Below are 15,375 nucleotides of genomic sequence, written 5' to 3'. Positions count from 1 at the left end.
GTCTCACCCGCTGCCCTCCAACCCTGCCCATTTCTGCTGCTTTCCCTCACTTCTTGGAGGGTTTTCAATCTCCCAACGCATCTCCCTGACAAAGCAGAGCCCTGGAGAGAGGGAAGAGGCAGGTGCAGGAGGTGAGGGTCCAGGGATAATGAACTGGAGGCACTAGGGTGAGCGGCCCTCACAGGCGTCAGGTACTAGAGTTCAGAATCCACATCTATCAACTCACATACACTGGACCTCGATGAACCTTCAGTGCTGGTAGATTCAAGAACACTTTCTCTGGTATCACCCAAGTGGAAGGAGTATCTGTATTGCAATGTAAAAGCCAGCGCATCAGCAGCAGGAGTTGGGGGAGCGAGGAGTTATAGTGCTGTGTCTTTAAATCTGAAAGGAGGGTAATCATTTATTTTGTGATTAAAAAAATTCAGTTTATATTTTGTGTTTGTAACTACATTATTTGAGCCACAATAGCTAGAATTTTGAAAGGACATTGAATTTCTGTTCCTTTTGGAGATTTTTACATAAAACTTCACACTGAGGATATGAAAACCCTGACTTTTAAAAGGAGAGCAGTCTGTCTCTGCTTTGTAATTACCCTCCAGTGTTATCTCCAGCTGTTCAACAGAAGCTGCTTTTGAAAAAGGTCCTAAGCAGCCTTGGGGACCAAGTGTCCTTCCTGCAGGTCTAGAAGGGGCATTGTCTTCATCAGCCAGGTGGCCACCTGCTGACATGGCCACTGGCTCCACTTCCCTTGTTAATTCATCAGAGAACACAAAGGGAGGGTCCCTTTTCTTTCCATCTAAAAAGAACACTTTTCTATATAAAACTCGTCCCAAATCCTTTGTAAGGGCCAAGTCCCTGTAGCCCACGCTGAGGCACCTGCTGGCAGTGATGATGACAGCCTGAAGGAAGAGCTGTGACTTCCACTGGGTTCCCTCTCCTGCCCTTGTTACCATTTGCCAAGAATAAAGGAGTTCGTTTGTAAATGGCAGAGGGAGCAAAGGGAGGCTGCCCACTCATCCAGGCCCAGGTTCTGCTTTAAACTAGATTTAGAGGAAAGCTGTAGAGATGATTAGAGACATGAATGCCCTGGTGAACATTGTCCAAGCAGCCAGGGAAAGAAAAGAAAGAATCAACAGGACTGGGCTTACCAAGGGTGTACACCTCTAAAGTGTGGCAAGGGGCAGCCTTCTGCCACCCCAGGCCTCGGTTCTCAGGCTAGCCCAGAGATGAGTGCCCTCAGTTCTACTTAAGGAACTGACCCACTATTGGGCAATTGCTGAAAATATAGCTCTGAGTTAGGCAGTGGAAGACGCACCTCTGATCCCAGATACTCTGGAGGCTGAAGCAGGAGAATGAGGACTTGAAACAGAGCCTGGATCTTGGCCTGAAAAAGAAAAAAAAAAAAAAAGACCTTCCCTATGTTTATAAGGGAAAGACCTCCGCTCTGGCTTGCGTGAACAAAGCTGGCTTAAAAACCTGTATGCAGCTTGACCTAATTTCCATGATTAAAAGAGAGGAGAAAGAGAAGGAATTGTCTGTGTGACAAAAAAGGCCTGGGACCCGCATCCAGTTCACAGTGACTATCTCTGGGGCAGGAGGCTGAGCTCAGAGCATTCCGCTTTCTGCATGACAATTAGCTGAAAGTCTGAGGTTTCCTATCTCCTAAAGTTCCCATAATCTGAAGCAGCCGATTTAAAATGGCTGGCATTTGATGAGAAAGAAAAGCAAGCGCGTATATTCATACTGATGGGCTGGGGCTGGTTCTCAGTGTAGTTCCCAGCTGTTCCAGCAGGCTGACTCCCTTGGGCCCATCTGCAGAGCTGTCCTGTTTCAAGCACCTCATTCCAAGCGTCCCTAATTAGATAGGACAACTGTGATCCTAGAGGGCCCAGCAGAGCCCTCCTCTCCCATCCTGCTGCTTTCTCTGAGGAAATTTCCCAGAAGCTGTCTGGATGACTTCTATGTTCATGCTCTTGAGAATTTTATACCAGGGTCCAGTGTTCCTGACTACCCAGCAGCAAGCAGTGTGGTGTGTGGAGCAGAAACAGATTTTTATCTGTCTAGTGGCTAATGGTCAGTATCGACAAGCACCCACAAATAAGCACACACACACACACACACACACACACACACACACACACACACACACACACACACCAGATTTATATCTGAGCACCTCCACATGCACACAGATGTGAACTCCACATAAAATCGACGAACAACCATATACAAATGAGCACATGCACTTACATGTACAACATGTTGTTTCTTAAGCACACATACGTGCACAGGCATGTGCACATCTACAGACACATTTTAGCTTGCTCATGAACAACCATTTACAAATGAGCACATACACATGAGTATAACATGTACTTAAGCATACTAAGCACACATATGCACACAGGCATGTGCACATCACACACACACACACACACACACACACACACACACACACACCCAGACACACACACACACACACACACACTTCTGCTCGCTCTGATGACAAGGCTCGGATTCTGTAGAGCTAAGGGAGCAGATTATGGCTGCAGGGCAGGAATTGCCAGGTATGCTGGACACATCCTCAGGCTGCCACTTATATATCTTGGGTACCTCAGACACAACTTCTTCTATGAGTAATTGTAGGCAGCATGGCCTAGAGTCAGGGCACTCAAGAGTATAGCAGCAGGCAGCTGTGTTCTAGGGCCCCAGCATCATCCATAGCAGACTCTCACACAGAATGAAATAAGGTTTATTGAAGTATATACACAGCTAAGTTCCACTCTGTGTTTGTAGATATTCCACATATAACATGTAAGGTCACATGCTGGTCATATGGTTACTACACCTCTGCTATTGGTGAGTTCCAGCAGTGGCCGCTTTATGATCAGTCCATCTCTTTACCAGGGAAAGGACCCAGCTCTGTTTAGCATTAGCACATGCTGGGCTGAGAGAATGGTGTCCCTGTACATCTGAATATTCCCTGTGCACTCAGTGACTGCTTGTGTTCACATGTTCTACATGTCTCTTCAGGGTCATGGCAGAGTCATACCCAGTTGTTGATAGGACTCTTTCAGATATGGGAGAACTGTGTGTCCTCAGAACTGCTGACTAAGCAGTGAGCTCTGTATGAAGAGAGCCATGGCTGACACCAGGGCTTGTAGCATCCACCTATCGCCACTGCCAACAGCTCTTTTCAGTGTTCCTGAGCTAAGCCATTTACTCCCTATGACTTGTTCTCTAGCCTTGTAGCCCTGGAAGGCAGCAGGGTAGTGGTGTTTTCTAAATCATCTGAGGTGCCTGCCCCATGCAGTTGCAGACAAACTGGAGGCGTTTCAAGCGTTGATGGAGGCAAAAGTCCAGGGGCAGTTCTGTGGGACAGACATTCAGGCCACATGTCAGGCCACGGGGCCTCAGCTAGTCTCTAGATACTTCTTTTCTGTACTAAAGCCCCCACGTACTGGGAGTGGGGCCCCTACTTTGGTGATTTCCTGACCCCGCCAAGACCTCTGGCTCTGGCACAATGGTTGAGATCATTTGTATTCATACTAGCTGGGGCCTACATGCCACAGAAACCACAGGAAACACATTTTGCAGCTCGTTTCCTTGGTGTGTGTGTGTGTGTGTGTGTGTGTGTGTGTGTGTGTGTGTGTGTGTGTGTGTTGGGGGGAAGTTACATAGGCTGTGCCAGAACACTAGGTACAGAACCTACAGTCCTTGCACTGGACCACGACATAGTCTTCCAGGGTCTCTGAGCACTGCAGGGAAAGGCACTCTCTGTCTTCAGCTGCTTTTCCAACCACGACAAGCATTTCCTCAGGTCTGCTTGCCCACAGTTGCAAAAACATCGGAAAAATATGGATTGTTATTGGCAAGTATCGGGTAGGAATACTTGATGCTGTTTTATACTTTGATAAAACAATTCTCTTTTTAAACAGTTTTTAAGATGGCGATTTTCTTTAACAATGCAACAGTTTTCTATTGGCTAGAGAACAAACCCTGGGCTGAATGGACAAGTCACAAGGGCCTTCATGACAACATGGGATCCAGAGCTGCTCACCACTTGTAGGAAGCAGCAGATGCTAAGTGCCTCAGGAGGATATGAGTTCCTGGTTTGGCCAATGAAACATGAATATCCTCTTTGACTTATCTTTGGTCCAGGGAATGGCAAGGGTGTGGCTGTCCAGATGTAGTTCCACAGGACACAACTCAAGGCTAGGGGGACCAGGAAGCTTCTAGGATGAGAAGGTTGCTCTCAACTGCTTTCTATGGTATGCCATAGACTGAGGAGGAATTTCAGAGACATCCATAGGCATGCGTTGGGTGTCACAGGGTGGTGATGCTCAGCTGTTTCTGGACCTGGTTCCCCCTGACAGGAGGCAGTAGGGGAACTGGAATCTTCCTCCTTGTTCTCTTCATAGGTACTAGAATCCAGTTTTGATGTTCACAGCCACCTGGCTTCCTTGCTCTCTTTGAAAGTAGAATATGGCTGAGCCATATTATGAAGAAGATGGCTTAAAGGCTAGAGTTTGACAATAATAATTGGTGTTTCAATCAAGTTACACATGAGGATCAGAGTTAAGGACCAGGGCTGAACCAATAAGGCACCAGACACTGGGGCAGCAGAGGAATCCAGCAAACATATGTCAAACCCAGCAGCACTGACAGCTCTGTACAAGGGACACAGCTAAATGACTGAAGTCTCTGACTGCAGGAAGGACTGGGTGCGGGAGCCACGGTGTATCTGTAGGGCACTTTCTGAGCCATTCCGGGACATGGACCAGCTGTGCAGCCGGTAGTCCCGGCTCCCAGCTTGGGTCAGGCACAGGCCTCGCCATCTTCTTTTCAGTTCACACTGTACCTGGGGATGAGCGTGTTAGTGAAGAGTCAGCTTGAAATGCAGGAACTCGTGAATCCTCCAAAGCAGCACGTAGCGTGTATTCAACCACTAGATAGCAAACAGCTGGTGTGGTTTTTAGAGCTTTTCTCTAGTAGCCACAGGATGAGCAGTCTGGCCCATGCCCATTCCTGGCTCCAGGAGAGAAGTAATCCTCAGGCCTCAGGAAGGTGTTGGATGAGTGTGCAGGGTTGGGGGCGGGGTGTGCAGAACAGAGAGTTGGAGGATATAGATCTGGCTTTGATGCATATGAATGCCAAGCACCAGCAGGCTACACTGATGTAGCATGGGGCTGGACATAGGGGTGGTACACAGAAAGGATATGGCCTTGTGGATATTGGCGAGTCTGATTTAGTATGGAATATGTCTTGCCTTGGCTCAGCCCCATGGGTCCTTTAGGATTTTCATCAATGCCTTCCCCATTTAAAGACTCTGAGTGAAAAAAGTGTTGGGAGGGGACAGGGATGTTGATTCTGTAAAAGCCTTCCTTAGTGACTAGAAAAGGGGCTGGCTATCAAGTGAAGGTCATACAGAGAGAGCCAGCAACACATAGGGTGGGTAGATTCTAAGGATTGGAAGTTTATGGAAGGAGAGTTTACATAAGGTGAACTAGACTCTCGTGTGTCATGGGACAGTGATGTATCTCTCAACGAGGCCTAGCCTCTCCCACCAGCACCACACCTTCTTGGACTCAGTTCTGGGTTGAAGAGTAATATGCTGACAATAGGGATTGGAGAGATGGCTCAGAGGTTAAGAGCACTGTTTGCTCTTCCAGATGTCCTGAGTTCAATTCCCATCAACCACATGGTGGCTCACAACCATCTATACTGAGATCTGATGACCTCTTCTGACATGCATGTGTACATGCAGATAGAGCACTCATATACAGTAACTAACTAAATAACTAAATAAATACCTGATCATGAAGGGGCAGTTGGGTGGAGGACAGAGGCTCAATTTTGCTGGAAGGACTGGAAGTATTGCTAAGAGGGGCTTTAGGAAACCAAGTTTGGACTTGGTTGCATGGGGGCATAGCTGGGCAGAGGTTGATGATGGGGCCAATTCCTGACCCAACGTCAGTGCCAAATTCCAGCTGACAAAGGACTTACCTCACTGTTCAGGAAGCAGTATAGAACTGCTACCACCAGGCCCTGCAAAGAGACAGAGTGTCAGAGCTGCCCACAGTTTGCGGCACCCATAGCACCTCCCATACTTACCTGGAAGGAACCAACACATAACTCAAACAGGATCTGGTATGTGGATGAGATGCCAATAGGGAAGGCAGCAAACACCATGTAGTGGACGCCAAACAGGGGGATTAGCAGCAGTGTGGACTTGGCAAGCCTCCTAGTAGAAGGAGAAGGACATGATGCCTTGTGCCTCTCAATTCTCCCACCCAAGATCATGAGAGATTTGAGAGGCTGACTCAGTCAGGGAATATACAAATGCTTACTCTCTTTTTGTGCCTGTGAACCCGCTTCTTTGCACGCTTGGGCAGAATTTTCACATGTGGACATGCAAGTTTACTCATGAAGATGAGATTCCTACAGGGCATATTGTATGGCTCACCAGCTTACAGGGAATTTACTGTTCTTTGTCACAAGTGCCAACTGCTGGACCACACTACTCTTGGACAGATAGTTCTGGTGGGACTGGAAAGGAGCAGGACCCTGGATTCCATTCTCAGAACTGGGGGGGGGGGATTGCATGCAGCATCCCCAAAAACATATAGGGGGGTTCTTCCATTACGGATATAGGCACCAGTCATTATGGATCAGTTTTTCCTGGAATCTGAGTTATCTCAGCCAAAGCTTCCTAGACTTCTACTGAGTTGAAACCGTGTGGAGGCCTTGTGGCAGCTCAGATTCCAGGCCTCATCAGAATTATGAAACAGGAAGAGTTGGGCAACAGTCTGAAAATCTGAATTTCTGTCCAGTTGCTAGTGATGTCTGCTGTCCTTATCCTGTCCTATTAGCCCCACACTAGGGACCAGGTATCTAGCTTACCATCCCCAGGTGCCTCCAACTGCTAAGGAGTGAGTGCTCATCTTAGCAGCCAGCTGGAGGGTACACAGGCATGCGGAAGCCCTCTCTTGGCTTCTTACTATCACTAAGCACACAGCCTATCTCCTCTAGATTCAGCTAGGGGAGGCATGAGGCTCCTCCTGGTTCCTGTTCCTCTTTTTCATTTCGTTACCTTCTGTGATGGTTTGTATATGCTTAGCCCAGGGAGTGGCAGGATAAGAAGGTGTGGCCCCCTTAGAGTAGGTGTGTCACTGTGAACTTGGGCTTTAAGACCCTCATCCTAGCTGTCTGGAAGCCAGTATTCTGCTAGCAGTCTCCAGATGAAGTTGTAGAACTCTTAGTTCCTCCAGTATCATGCTTGCCTGGATGCTGCCATGTTCCTGCCTTGATGATAATTGACTGAACCTCTGAACCTGTAAGCCAGCCCGAATTAAATGTCCTTTTTAAGAGTTGCTTTGGTCATGGTGTCTGTTCACAGCAGTAAAACCCTAACTAAGATACCTTCTAACACAGGAGAAAACTTTCTCTCACTTATTTCAAATGTTTCCCTTCCAAGTCCACACAAGCTAGAGTTATCTGAAAGGAGGGACCCTCAATTGAGGAACTGCCTCCAAAAGATCACGTTGTAAGGCATTTTCTTAATTAGTGATCAATGGGGAAGTGCCCAGCCCAGTGAGTGAGGCAACCCCTGGGCTGATGGTCATGGGTTCTATAAGAAAGCATGCTGAGGGCCGGCCGTGGTGGCACTCGCCTTTAATCCCAGCACTTGGGAGGCAAATTTCTGAGTTCCAGGTCAGCCTGGTCTACAGAGTGAGTTCCAGGAGAGCCAGGACTACACTACACAGAGAAACGCTGTCTCGAAAACCAAATCAAACCAAACCAACCCAACCCAACAAACAAAAAAGAAAAGAAAAGAAGAGAAAAGCAAGCAAGCAAGCAAGCAAGCAAGCAAGCAAGCAAGCAAGCAAGCAGGCTGAGCAAGCCAGTAAGCAGTACCCTCCATACCCTCCAAGGCTTCTGCATCAGCTCCTGCCTCCAGGATCCTGCCCTGTTTGAGCTCCTATCCTGAGTTCTTGCAGTAAGGAATAGTGCTGTGGAAATGTAAGTCACATACACTCTTTCCTACCTAACTTGCTTTTTGGTCGTGAAGTTTTATCACAGTCTTAACTCTAAGACACAGAGTATGCAAATTCTAGAGATGTGTGCCTTCCTCCACATGTTGGGTTCTATCAGGTTGGGGATCAAGGGCAGGGTTTTTCCCATTTGATAACCTGCACAGAAGCCTGGTACTTTCTGTTATGGTCATGGTGCAAGTGGTAGGTATCTCTACCAACCGGATGTCACTGCAGCTGCTTCCTTGCAAATGCACACACTCAAGGCTCTGTGCCCAGCAGGGTGGGTCAGCAGGCTCTTGAGCACAATTCCTTTAGCTAAGGTTATATATGGAAGCTGCCAGGTCCTGACATTTACATGACCTATCTACACATCTGTCCTAGGAAAGCCTATAGGAGAGGAAGGACTTTAGTCTTTCTTTGCTACAACCCAAGGGGTGAAACAGCCCTCTGCCCTTCTCATCACCCTGGAAGAGCACAGACTTCATTACCCTATATAATTGTTTCCAAAATAAAAGTATCCATCCAAAGACCTTCTTCACTAACACTCCCCAGGAGCCCAGAGAAAAGGTCAGCACAGACACTAAACAGGATTTGCCGAAAATCCAAATCCAATTGAAAGGCGACTAAGAATGCCCGCCCTGCTTTCCAGGGCTGCAGAGGGGATGCATGAGACCCATTATGTCTGATCAGGCACCATGTGGCAGCTTATACCTTGTTATGTGTGGCCTGGCAGGTTTCTTCCACAAAGAGAAACTTATTTCTTGTATTTTGTGCACAGCATGACACAACTAAGACTTAAATGCCCACCAAGTCCTTTCTCTATTCTTCTGTGCCAGGCACTGAATGTCTTTCAGTTGTTTCTCAAACCCAACAGGCAAACATCCATTCCATTTTACAGGAGAGGAGACAGCATACAGGGAAGACCCCTCTCTGTTCAGCCATCCTGCTGGCTCAGCACCCACATCACGCTGCATTTTTTTTTTTTCTATGAAAAGCAGCCTGGGTGCAGGTGTTAACTTCCAACTGGCTGGGAGCTGATCACTTCCCAGGGTGATGCAGATCTTAGCCAGCACAGGATCATCTGAACCCAGGCTCCTGACCTGTACCAAATACAGCATCACCAAACTGAGCCCAGGCTCTGAGCTGCACCAAATACAACATCGCTGAAATCATGTTCACATCACACCTGAGCTGGGATATATTTTTCCTTTGTGAATTATGGGTAACCTACTGATTCCTTGGATTATCACAAATTAGCTGGTAAAATTCATGAGTCTGTGCCAGTCAAAGTGACACACCACTTGTCAGATTACTGCTAAAAGCAGGTCTAGGCACAAAGGGCCAGCTGTGCTTGTGTGGACCAGCCCCAAGTTCTGGTTGGGAGGACAGACATACGAAGAACAATGTGTGGTTAAAGGGAGCTAGATGTCAGGCTGTGATATCACAGAAAAGGACACACATTTAAGGAACACTCTCACATGAAGGCTCTATGCATGATGGCAAACATGAGAGAATGTTCTTATTTTTAGCACCATCATCCTACAGTGTGGTTTCTTGGCCCCTGTGAGTGCTGGGCCGGCAGACTCCAGTGTCAGTGCACGTTGAGCCTTAGAGGGCCACCTAGGTACCTTGAGGACCTTCTGTATCCTGGCATTAGGCTCTACTCTCCATGAACTTTGCTGCATATTTGCTGCATATCATGCTGGACAAGCAGATACTCACTTGTACTGTGACTGGTCATTGCCACCAACATCTGGAGAAGTTAGTTTCTGAAGTAAGATCCTTACAATGCTGATGAAGAGGGCAAAGTTGACCTGCACAGAGACAAGAAAGGACTGTGTGATCTGTGAGCACCTTTACATCTTATCCCTGATCACCCATCTATAGGATTTTGCCACCATCTACCCCAGGCACTAGGTCTGCCCACTGCACCAAAGAGGACCTCGTGTGGGCATTGAGGGTACTACTGCATAAAGTTGTGGTTAACTGAGCAGTTGGAAATGGGCAGCAGACTATTTTAATCTCCTCCAAGTCTAGAATCCTTCTGGTCTTATTGCCTTGGAGTCCACTCTTCCCTGGGTGTTTCTCTGGAGGTGATGGGGCCCTGTAGGAAGTTGGTAGCCACTTACACACAGTGAAGCAGGGTGGCTATACTCTGTATGGTACAGGTACACAAAAGAAAAGCAGAGCATAGCCTCTCCAAAGGCAGCTACTTACTACAATAGAAATTAGAATGGGCATCCGAATGACCCACCAGGGGATGCTGTGGTCGTTTGTGTCCCAGCAACTGTTAGAGAGAAAGAAACTGGTGTCACTCTGACTCAGCATATAAACCAGGCTCTGGGCAGAACTGTTTGGGTGAGGATTGATTCTCAGATGAAGCTTGCAGAACCAACTTTCCCCTTTCTCGGTCTCAATGTGCCAATCAGACTCTGATTGCACAGTCACCTCCAACTAGATCTAACTGCCCTGCATGTAGAGTGAAGCGGCTTTCCTGGGTGAGTCAACCTGACAGTCTGCTAATGGCGAGGTAGCACGGAGTGCAGCTCCTGGGCTGGTAAGTCTCACAGTTGTGATGTTAGTTAATTCAAGGCATGTGCTCTCACTTGCTCTGGATGCCATGAAGGCTCTTTTCTTCCTTCTGAAAACATAGTCCTCCAAATTGTTTATATCTCTGTCTCAAAGAATTAAAAATGTGCCTTGAGAGTGATTGAAGTGGTCTTGACTTTCAGTAGGGTTTATCTCCAGCAAAAAGTGTGATTTTGCAAGGCTACAGCTCACAGTAGGTGCTGACTGTTCCAGCAAGGGCAGAGTTCCATGGCCTAGGGCCCCAGCCTGTTTGGCAATGTGGCATGGGCAGTTGAGTTGGCTCTGAGACCTCCAAACCACAGAGCAAAGAGTGCCTTCCAGCCGACACTACCTCAGTTGTCAGTCCTGCTTACCGAAGGGTGACCGGGCCATTGAATTCAGCTGAGGAACAACTGCTGGGTGGGTGGATGGAGTTTCACTTTTGTTGTCAGTGTAAAGTCAGAGACTAAAGAGAAAGATTGGCTTAGGCCAACCACTCAGAGTGATATACTCTCCAGTGGACAGTTGTTACCCTGGGGTCTTTTGTGAGATACATCTAGGCTAGGGATGCCTGTTACTACCTCTAGGCTCAGAAGTTCTCAGAGGAGGAGCTCACAGAGGCTATCCAGGCAGCCACATAGCCTGATCTTAATGCATTCCCCCCTGGACCCCCCCCCCATAAACTTGCTTGTTTCTGCTTGGCTCTCTTGGGGACACCAAAAAGTCATGCAAAATATCACTCATTCTGCCTGGCTTGTCCCGATTTTAGCTAAATTTAGAAATGGCTTAACTTTCACCTCTCATTTGGGCCATCTTCTAAATACTGAGACTTGTAGTGAGTCTTGCCCATGACCATCATCTACATGTCTTTTAATCACGGGGTGCTAAATGTTGCCTAGAAATGCCTTGACTGGCTGGAAATCTTTTGTCTCTAACGGTACAAGTTTCTTTAGCTCTCAGATATTCTACCAGTACCAGCAGGCCTTGTTTTACAGGCATGGATGCACATATAGCACTTACCCTGTGTCTTCTAAAGAGAGGCGAGTTGCTGTCCATGCACCTATACACACACTGGGGATGCCTGTGGAGAGACCCCCATCAGATTTGCTCCTGTTCATCAATGGGAAGCACCACCCCTGGTACTCATGAACCAGAACATGTAAAGAGGAATTTTCAATCAAAGGACCATATGGAAGTTCTCACTTAATGTCTTCATCAATATGTGAAGGTTTGCACTTATATTTTACTAAGCAGCCAGGACAAATATGTCTGAAAGCCAAGAATCTGAAACCTATCTGTTGAAGACAGAGAGGCCAAGTAAGAGGGAGACACGCTCACTGGCTCTATTGTTGTCTGAGGGGCTGTGCGTTTTACTCCCTAAGTCATGCAAGCTTTCATCCCTTCCTGCTCTGGAAAGGGCTGGGCTCCCAGCAGGAGGTAGGTGTGCCCTTCGGCCTACTCCTCTGATTTTTTTCATTGCTGATATGAGCTGACTGGGAAAAGGGAGAGGAACAATTATTTTGCTACTTATTAGCAACCGTTTCATTTAAGGTAAGGGGGATGCAAATGGAAGTTGAATTCTAAAGGACTTAAAACCAGCTCCTTGCTGAAGGGGTTTGCAGCCCCATAGGAAGAACAACAAAAATCAACCAGCCAGACCCCCCAGAACTCGCAGGGACTAAACCACCAACCAGAGTGCACATAGAGGGACCCATGGCTCTAGCTACATATATAGCAGAGAATGGCCTTGTTGACACCAATGGGAGGAGAGGCCCTTGGTCCTGTGAAGGCTCAATGCCCCAGTGTAGGTGAATGCCAAGGTCGGGAGGCAAGAGTGGGTGGGTGGGTGGGTGGAGGAGCACCCTCATAGAAGCAGGGGGAGGGAGGATGGGATAGGGAGGTTCTGGAGGGGAAACTGGGAAGGGGGATAACATTTGAAATGTAAATAACTAAAATATCCAATAAAAACAAAACAAAAAAACCCACATAAAACCAGCTCCTTGTTGACATCAATGGAACCCTCAGTGCACCCAAGGTGACCATGGAGTATGCCCTGGAGTAGGGTTTTGCACAGAAACCTACATATTTTGGCCAAATGAGATAGGAATCAAGATGGAGAATATGAAGCCCTTACCCCATCCGATCAGAAGGTAGGCCAGGAAGCACCTGCTGGGAGGAAGGATGGCTACCAGGAGGGTGTGCAGGTAGAGACCCTCCACCAGAAGCCAGTAGAAGTTTGCCATGATACAGTACTGGAAGAATACCAGGCTGAGCTTGCAGCCAACCTGGAACCAGAGACAGTGAGAGAACATGCCAGTTGGTAAAAATAGTTATGGTAGGCGGGGCAGCGATCTGTTTGGATAAGTTGTAAAGCAAAGCCAGCGTGCTGACTTGGACAGACATTGTTAATATCTTGGCCTGGCAGAGGCCAAAAATGTGTTATACTGAGGCACAACCCTTTGTATACACAATGCCAGGGACCATCTGCAGGGAGCCTCTGATTCTCTGATGAAAGTATAGGCAAGGAGTTTCTGGCAGCCATTTGTTGGCCACTTTCCTGGATATCAGGCTCAGACATTCCTCCTCCTCTTCCTCTTCCTCCTCCTCCTCTTCCTCCTCCTCCTCCTCCCCCTCCCCCCTCCTCTTCCTCCTCAGTCCTCCTTCCTGTTGTGTTATTCCTGGCCCTCTGACATGTCCTTACCTCAGTATTTCCTACACTGCACACCTAGGTGGCTCACTCTCTCCGGGACATGCAGTGGAGAGCATGTGCTGGCTAAAGTGGCAGTGGGACACTGTTTTAGGGCTTCTATTACTGTCATAAAACACCAAAGGCAGTTTAGGGAGGAAAGGGTTTATTTTATCTTACAACTCTCAAGTCACACTTCCTCACTGAGGGAAGTCAGGGCAGGAACCTGGAAGCAGGAACCGAAGCAGAGGCCATGAGGAATGCTGCTTAATGGCTTGCTCCTCATGGTTTGCTCGGCCAGGGAGCAGAGCACTTTTACATCAGACATGGATCAAGAAAATGCCCACAGGCCATTCTGGTGGAGGTATTTCCTCAACAGGCCAATATGGGGGAGGTATTTTCTCAACTGAGATTTTCACTTGTCCAATGACTCTAGCTTGTGTTGAGTTGACATAACTAGCTGGAATGATGCTATGGACACTTGAGGTACTTGCAGGGGCATTTCCTAGGATATCTGGGAGGCTGTCAGTGTCTGGATGCTGGGGGAAGGGTAGGCTCACCCAGTGAACCTGCAGCTACCTGGCCTCACCTCCTGCATCTGAACAAATGATTAACACTGGAGAAGGTTGGCAGACTGTGATCATTTCCTTAAGAGAAGATAGAGATTCGGGGAGAAAAAAACAATGGGCCAAAGTTAGGTTCCTAGACTTTAAAAAATTTGACAACCTTTAATTTCATATGTCATTTTCCCTCCATTGATGATCATTTTAAACATCCTAGGAAAAATAGTTCATTTGCTATATTACTGTTGTTTTACACTTTATTTGCAACTCTAATTGATTACTCAAAATTTACATACCTACTCTTATAATCTTTTTCATGTATGTCCATGCATTGTAACTATACCCACCCCACATACAGATATATGTATTCACCTATATCACATGTATAAAGATATAACACACATATATGAATGTGTATATTATATATTTATATTCACATATATGAATATATATCATATGTATATATTGAATATATACACATCTTATACATAAAACATATCCATCCCACATGTGTATTCCATCTTGTATCCACAATACCAGGATCACCACACATGTATGTTTATTTTATGTATCTGTAGATGCGCATATTTACAAGCAGGTAAATGATAATGGAGTTGAAAGTGATATTCTTTTTCCTTTAAAAGCATTGATTTCCTAATTATGCACAAAGTTGAAATCCTGATTTATTAAATACCTGGCTATATGAAATGAGACCAAAGATTTAAATTTTAAACCTTTAATTTTAAAGGATTATATATTTTACATCACACACAAGAAACACGGAAGCCTTTCCAGAGGGCCTCCATGAGTCTGAGGGGCTGCTCTCAACATGCTGCACTTCACCCATGCCCCAGCCTCTTTCTCATAGCTATAGTCTTAAGCTTTGCCACCTCCTTTTTCTCAAATTAAAGTAAGGTACAGGACAATTCCTGTTTCTAGGAACAGTCAGACCCAAAGACTTCCTACTACTGTCCATCTTCTCCATCAGTGAGGATTCTACAGCTTCTGATCTTAGCATGGAATCCTGCACATAAACACCCCAACAACCCAGCCCTGAAAATGAGAAAACAAAGATGCAAAATTTTGTAACTTGTTATCACTCGTTGGGATAGTGAGTGAAACAAAGTACAAAATCTCTGAGAGACAATCTGGTAGCTGATAACCTGTTTAAATATATCTTTCTTTTTCAACACTTGATAAAGACTATCCTATTTTAGAACACAAAATGAGTAAATTACAAATGCATTAAAGGCATAAATTAACAAAACTGAGAACAAATATCCCTTAATAAAGATAGGAAACCTGAAACCCAAACAAATGTAATGCTAAAAGGCTAGGAGACAACTTTGAGTATACAAATACCCTGAAAACTTCTACCAAGTCGCAGACCACCAAAATGCAACTGACAAGTGGTGAATCTGAAAACACATTTGCAACAGAAATATAAAAGTCTCCTTTCAGCAGACAACAATCTAGACAAACTTGTCAAGGAAAGATAAGACCATGTTTTGGGAGGTGG

At 46.4% G+C, this 15,375-nt stretch overlaps 1 protein-coding gene across 6 annotated transcripts in view; it reads right to left on the bottom strand.

The window, feature by feature from the left end:
* Positions 1 to 363: 363 nt before the first annotated feature.
* Vipr2 (vasoactive intestinal peptide receptor 2) overlaps positions 364 to 15,375 on the bottom strand; it is a 71,218-nt gene continuing 56,206 nt past the window's right edge. For 2 of the 6 annotated variants that reach the window (NM_009511.2, XM_017315044.2), the window contains 7 exons: positions 12,742 to 12,892; positions 11,628 to 11,688; positions 10,257 to 10,326; positions 9,762 to 9,853; positions 6,118 to 6,247; positions 6,010 to 6,051; positions 2,740 to 4,864 (listed from right to left, as the gene is read on the bottom strand). In NM_009511.2, the coding sequence (NP_033537.1) occupies positions 4,691 to 4,864; positions 6,010 to 6,051; positions 6,118 to 6,247; positions 9,762 to 9,853; positions 10,257 to 10,326; positions 11,628 to 11,688; positions 12,742 to 12,892 (720 nt within the window). In that variant the 3' untranslated portion in view covers positions 2,740 to 4,690. Of the gene's footprint in view, positions 385 to 1,083; positions 1,388 to 2,739; positions 5,333 to 6,009; positions 6,052 to 6,117; positions 6,248 to 9,761; positions 9,854 to 10,256; positions 10,327 to 11,627; positions 11,689 to 12,741; positions 12,893 to 15,375 lie in introns of those variants that run through there. The other 4 variants (XM_011244102.2, XM_017315043.2, XM_006515806.4 and 1 more) reach the window with 4 other exon arrangements.

The sequence above is a fragment of the Mus musculus genome, chromosome 12 (assembly GCF_000001635.26).
Source record: "Mus musculus strain C57BL/6J chromosome 12, GRCm38.p6 C57BL/6J".
In the NCBI taxonomy this organism is placed as follows: Eukaryota; Metazoa; Chordata; class Mammalia; order Rodentia; family Muridae; genus Mus; species Mus musculus.
Note: the sequence above shows the minus strand (reverse complement) of the source record. Positions and strands in the feature narration are given on the sequence as shown.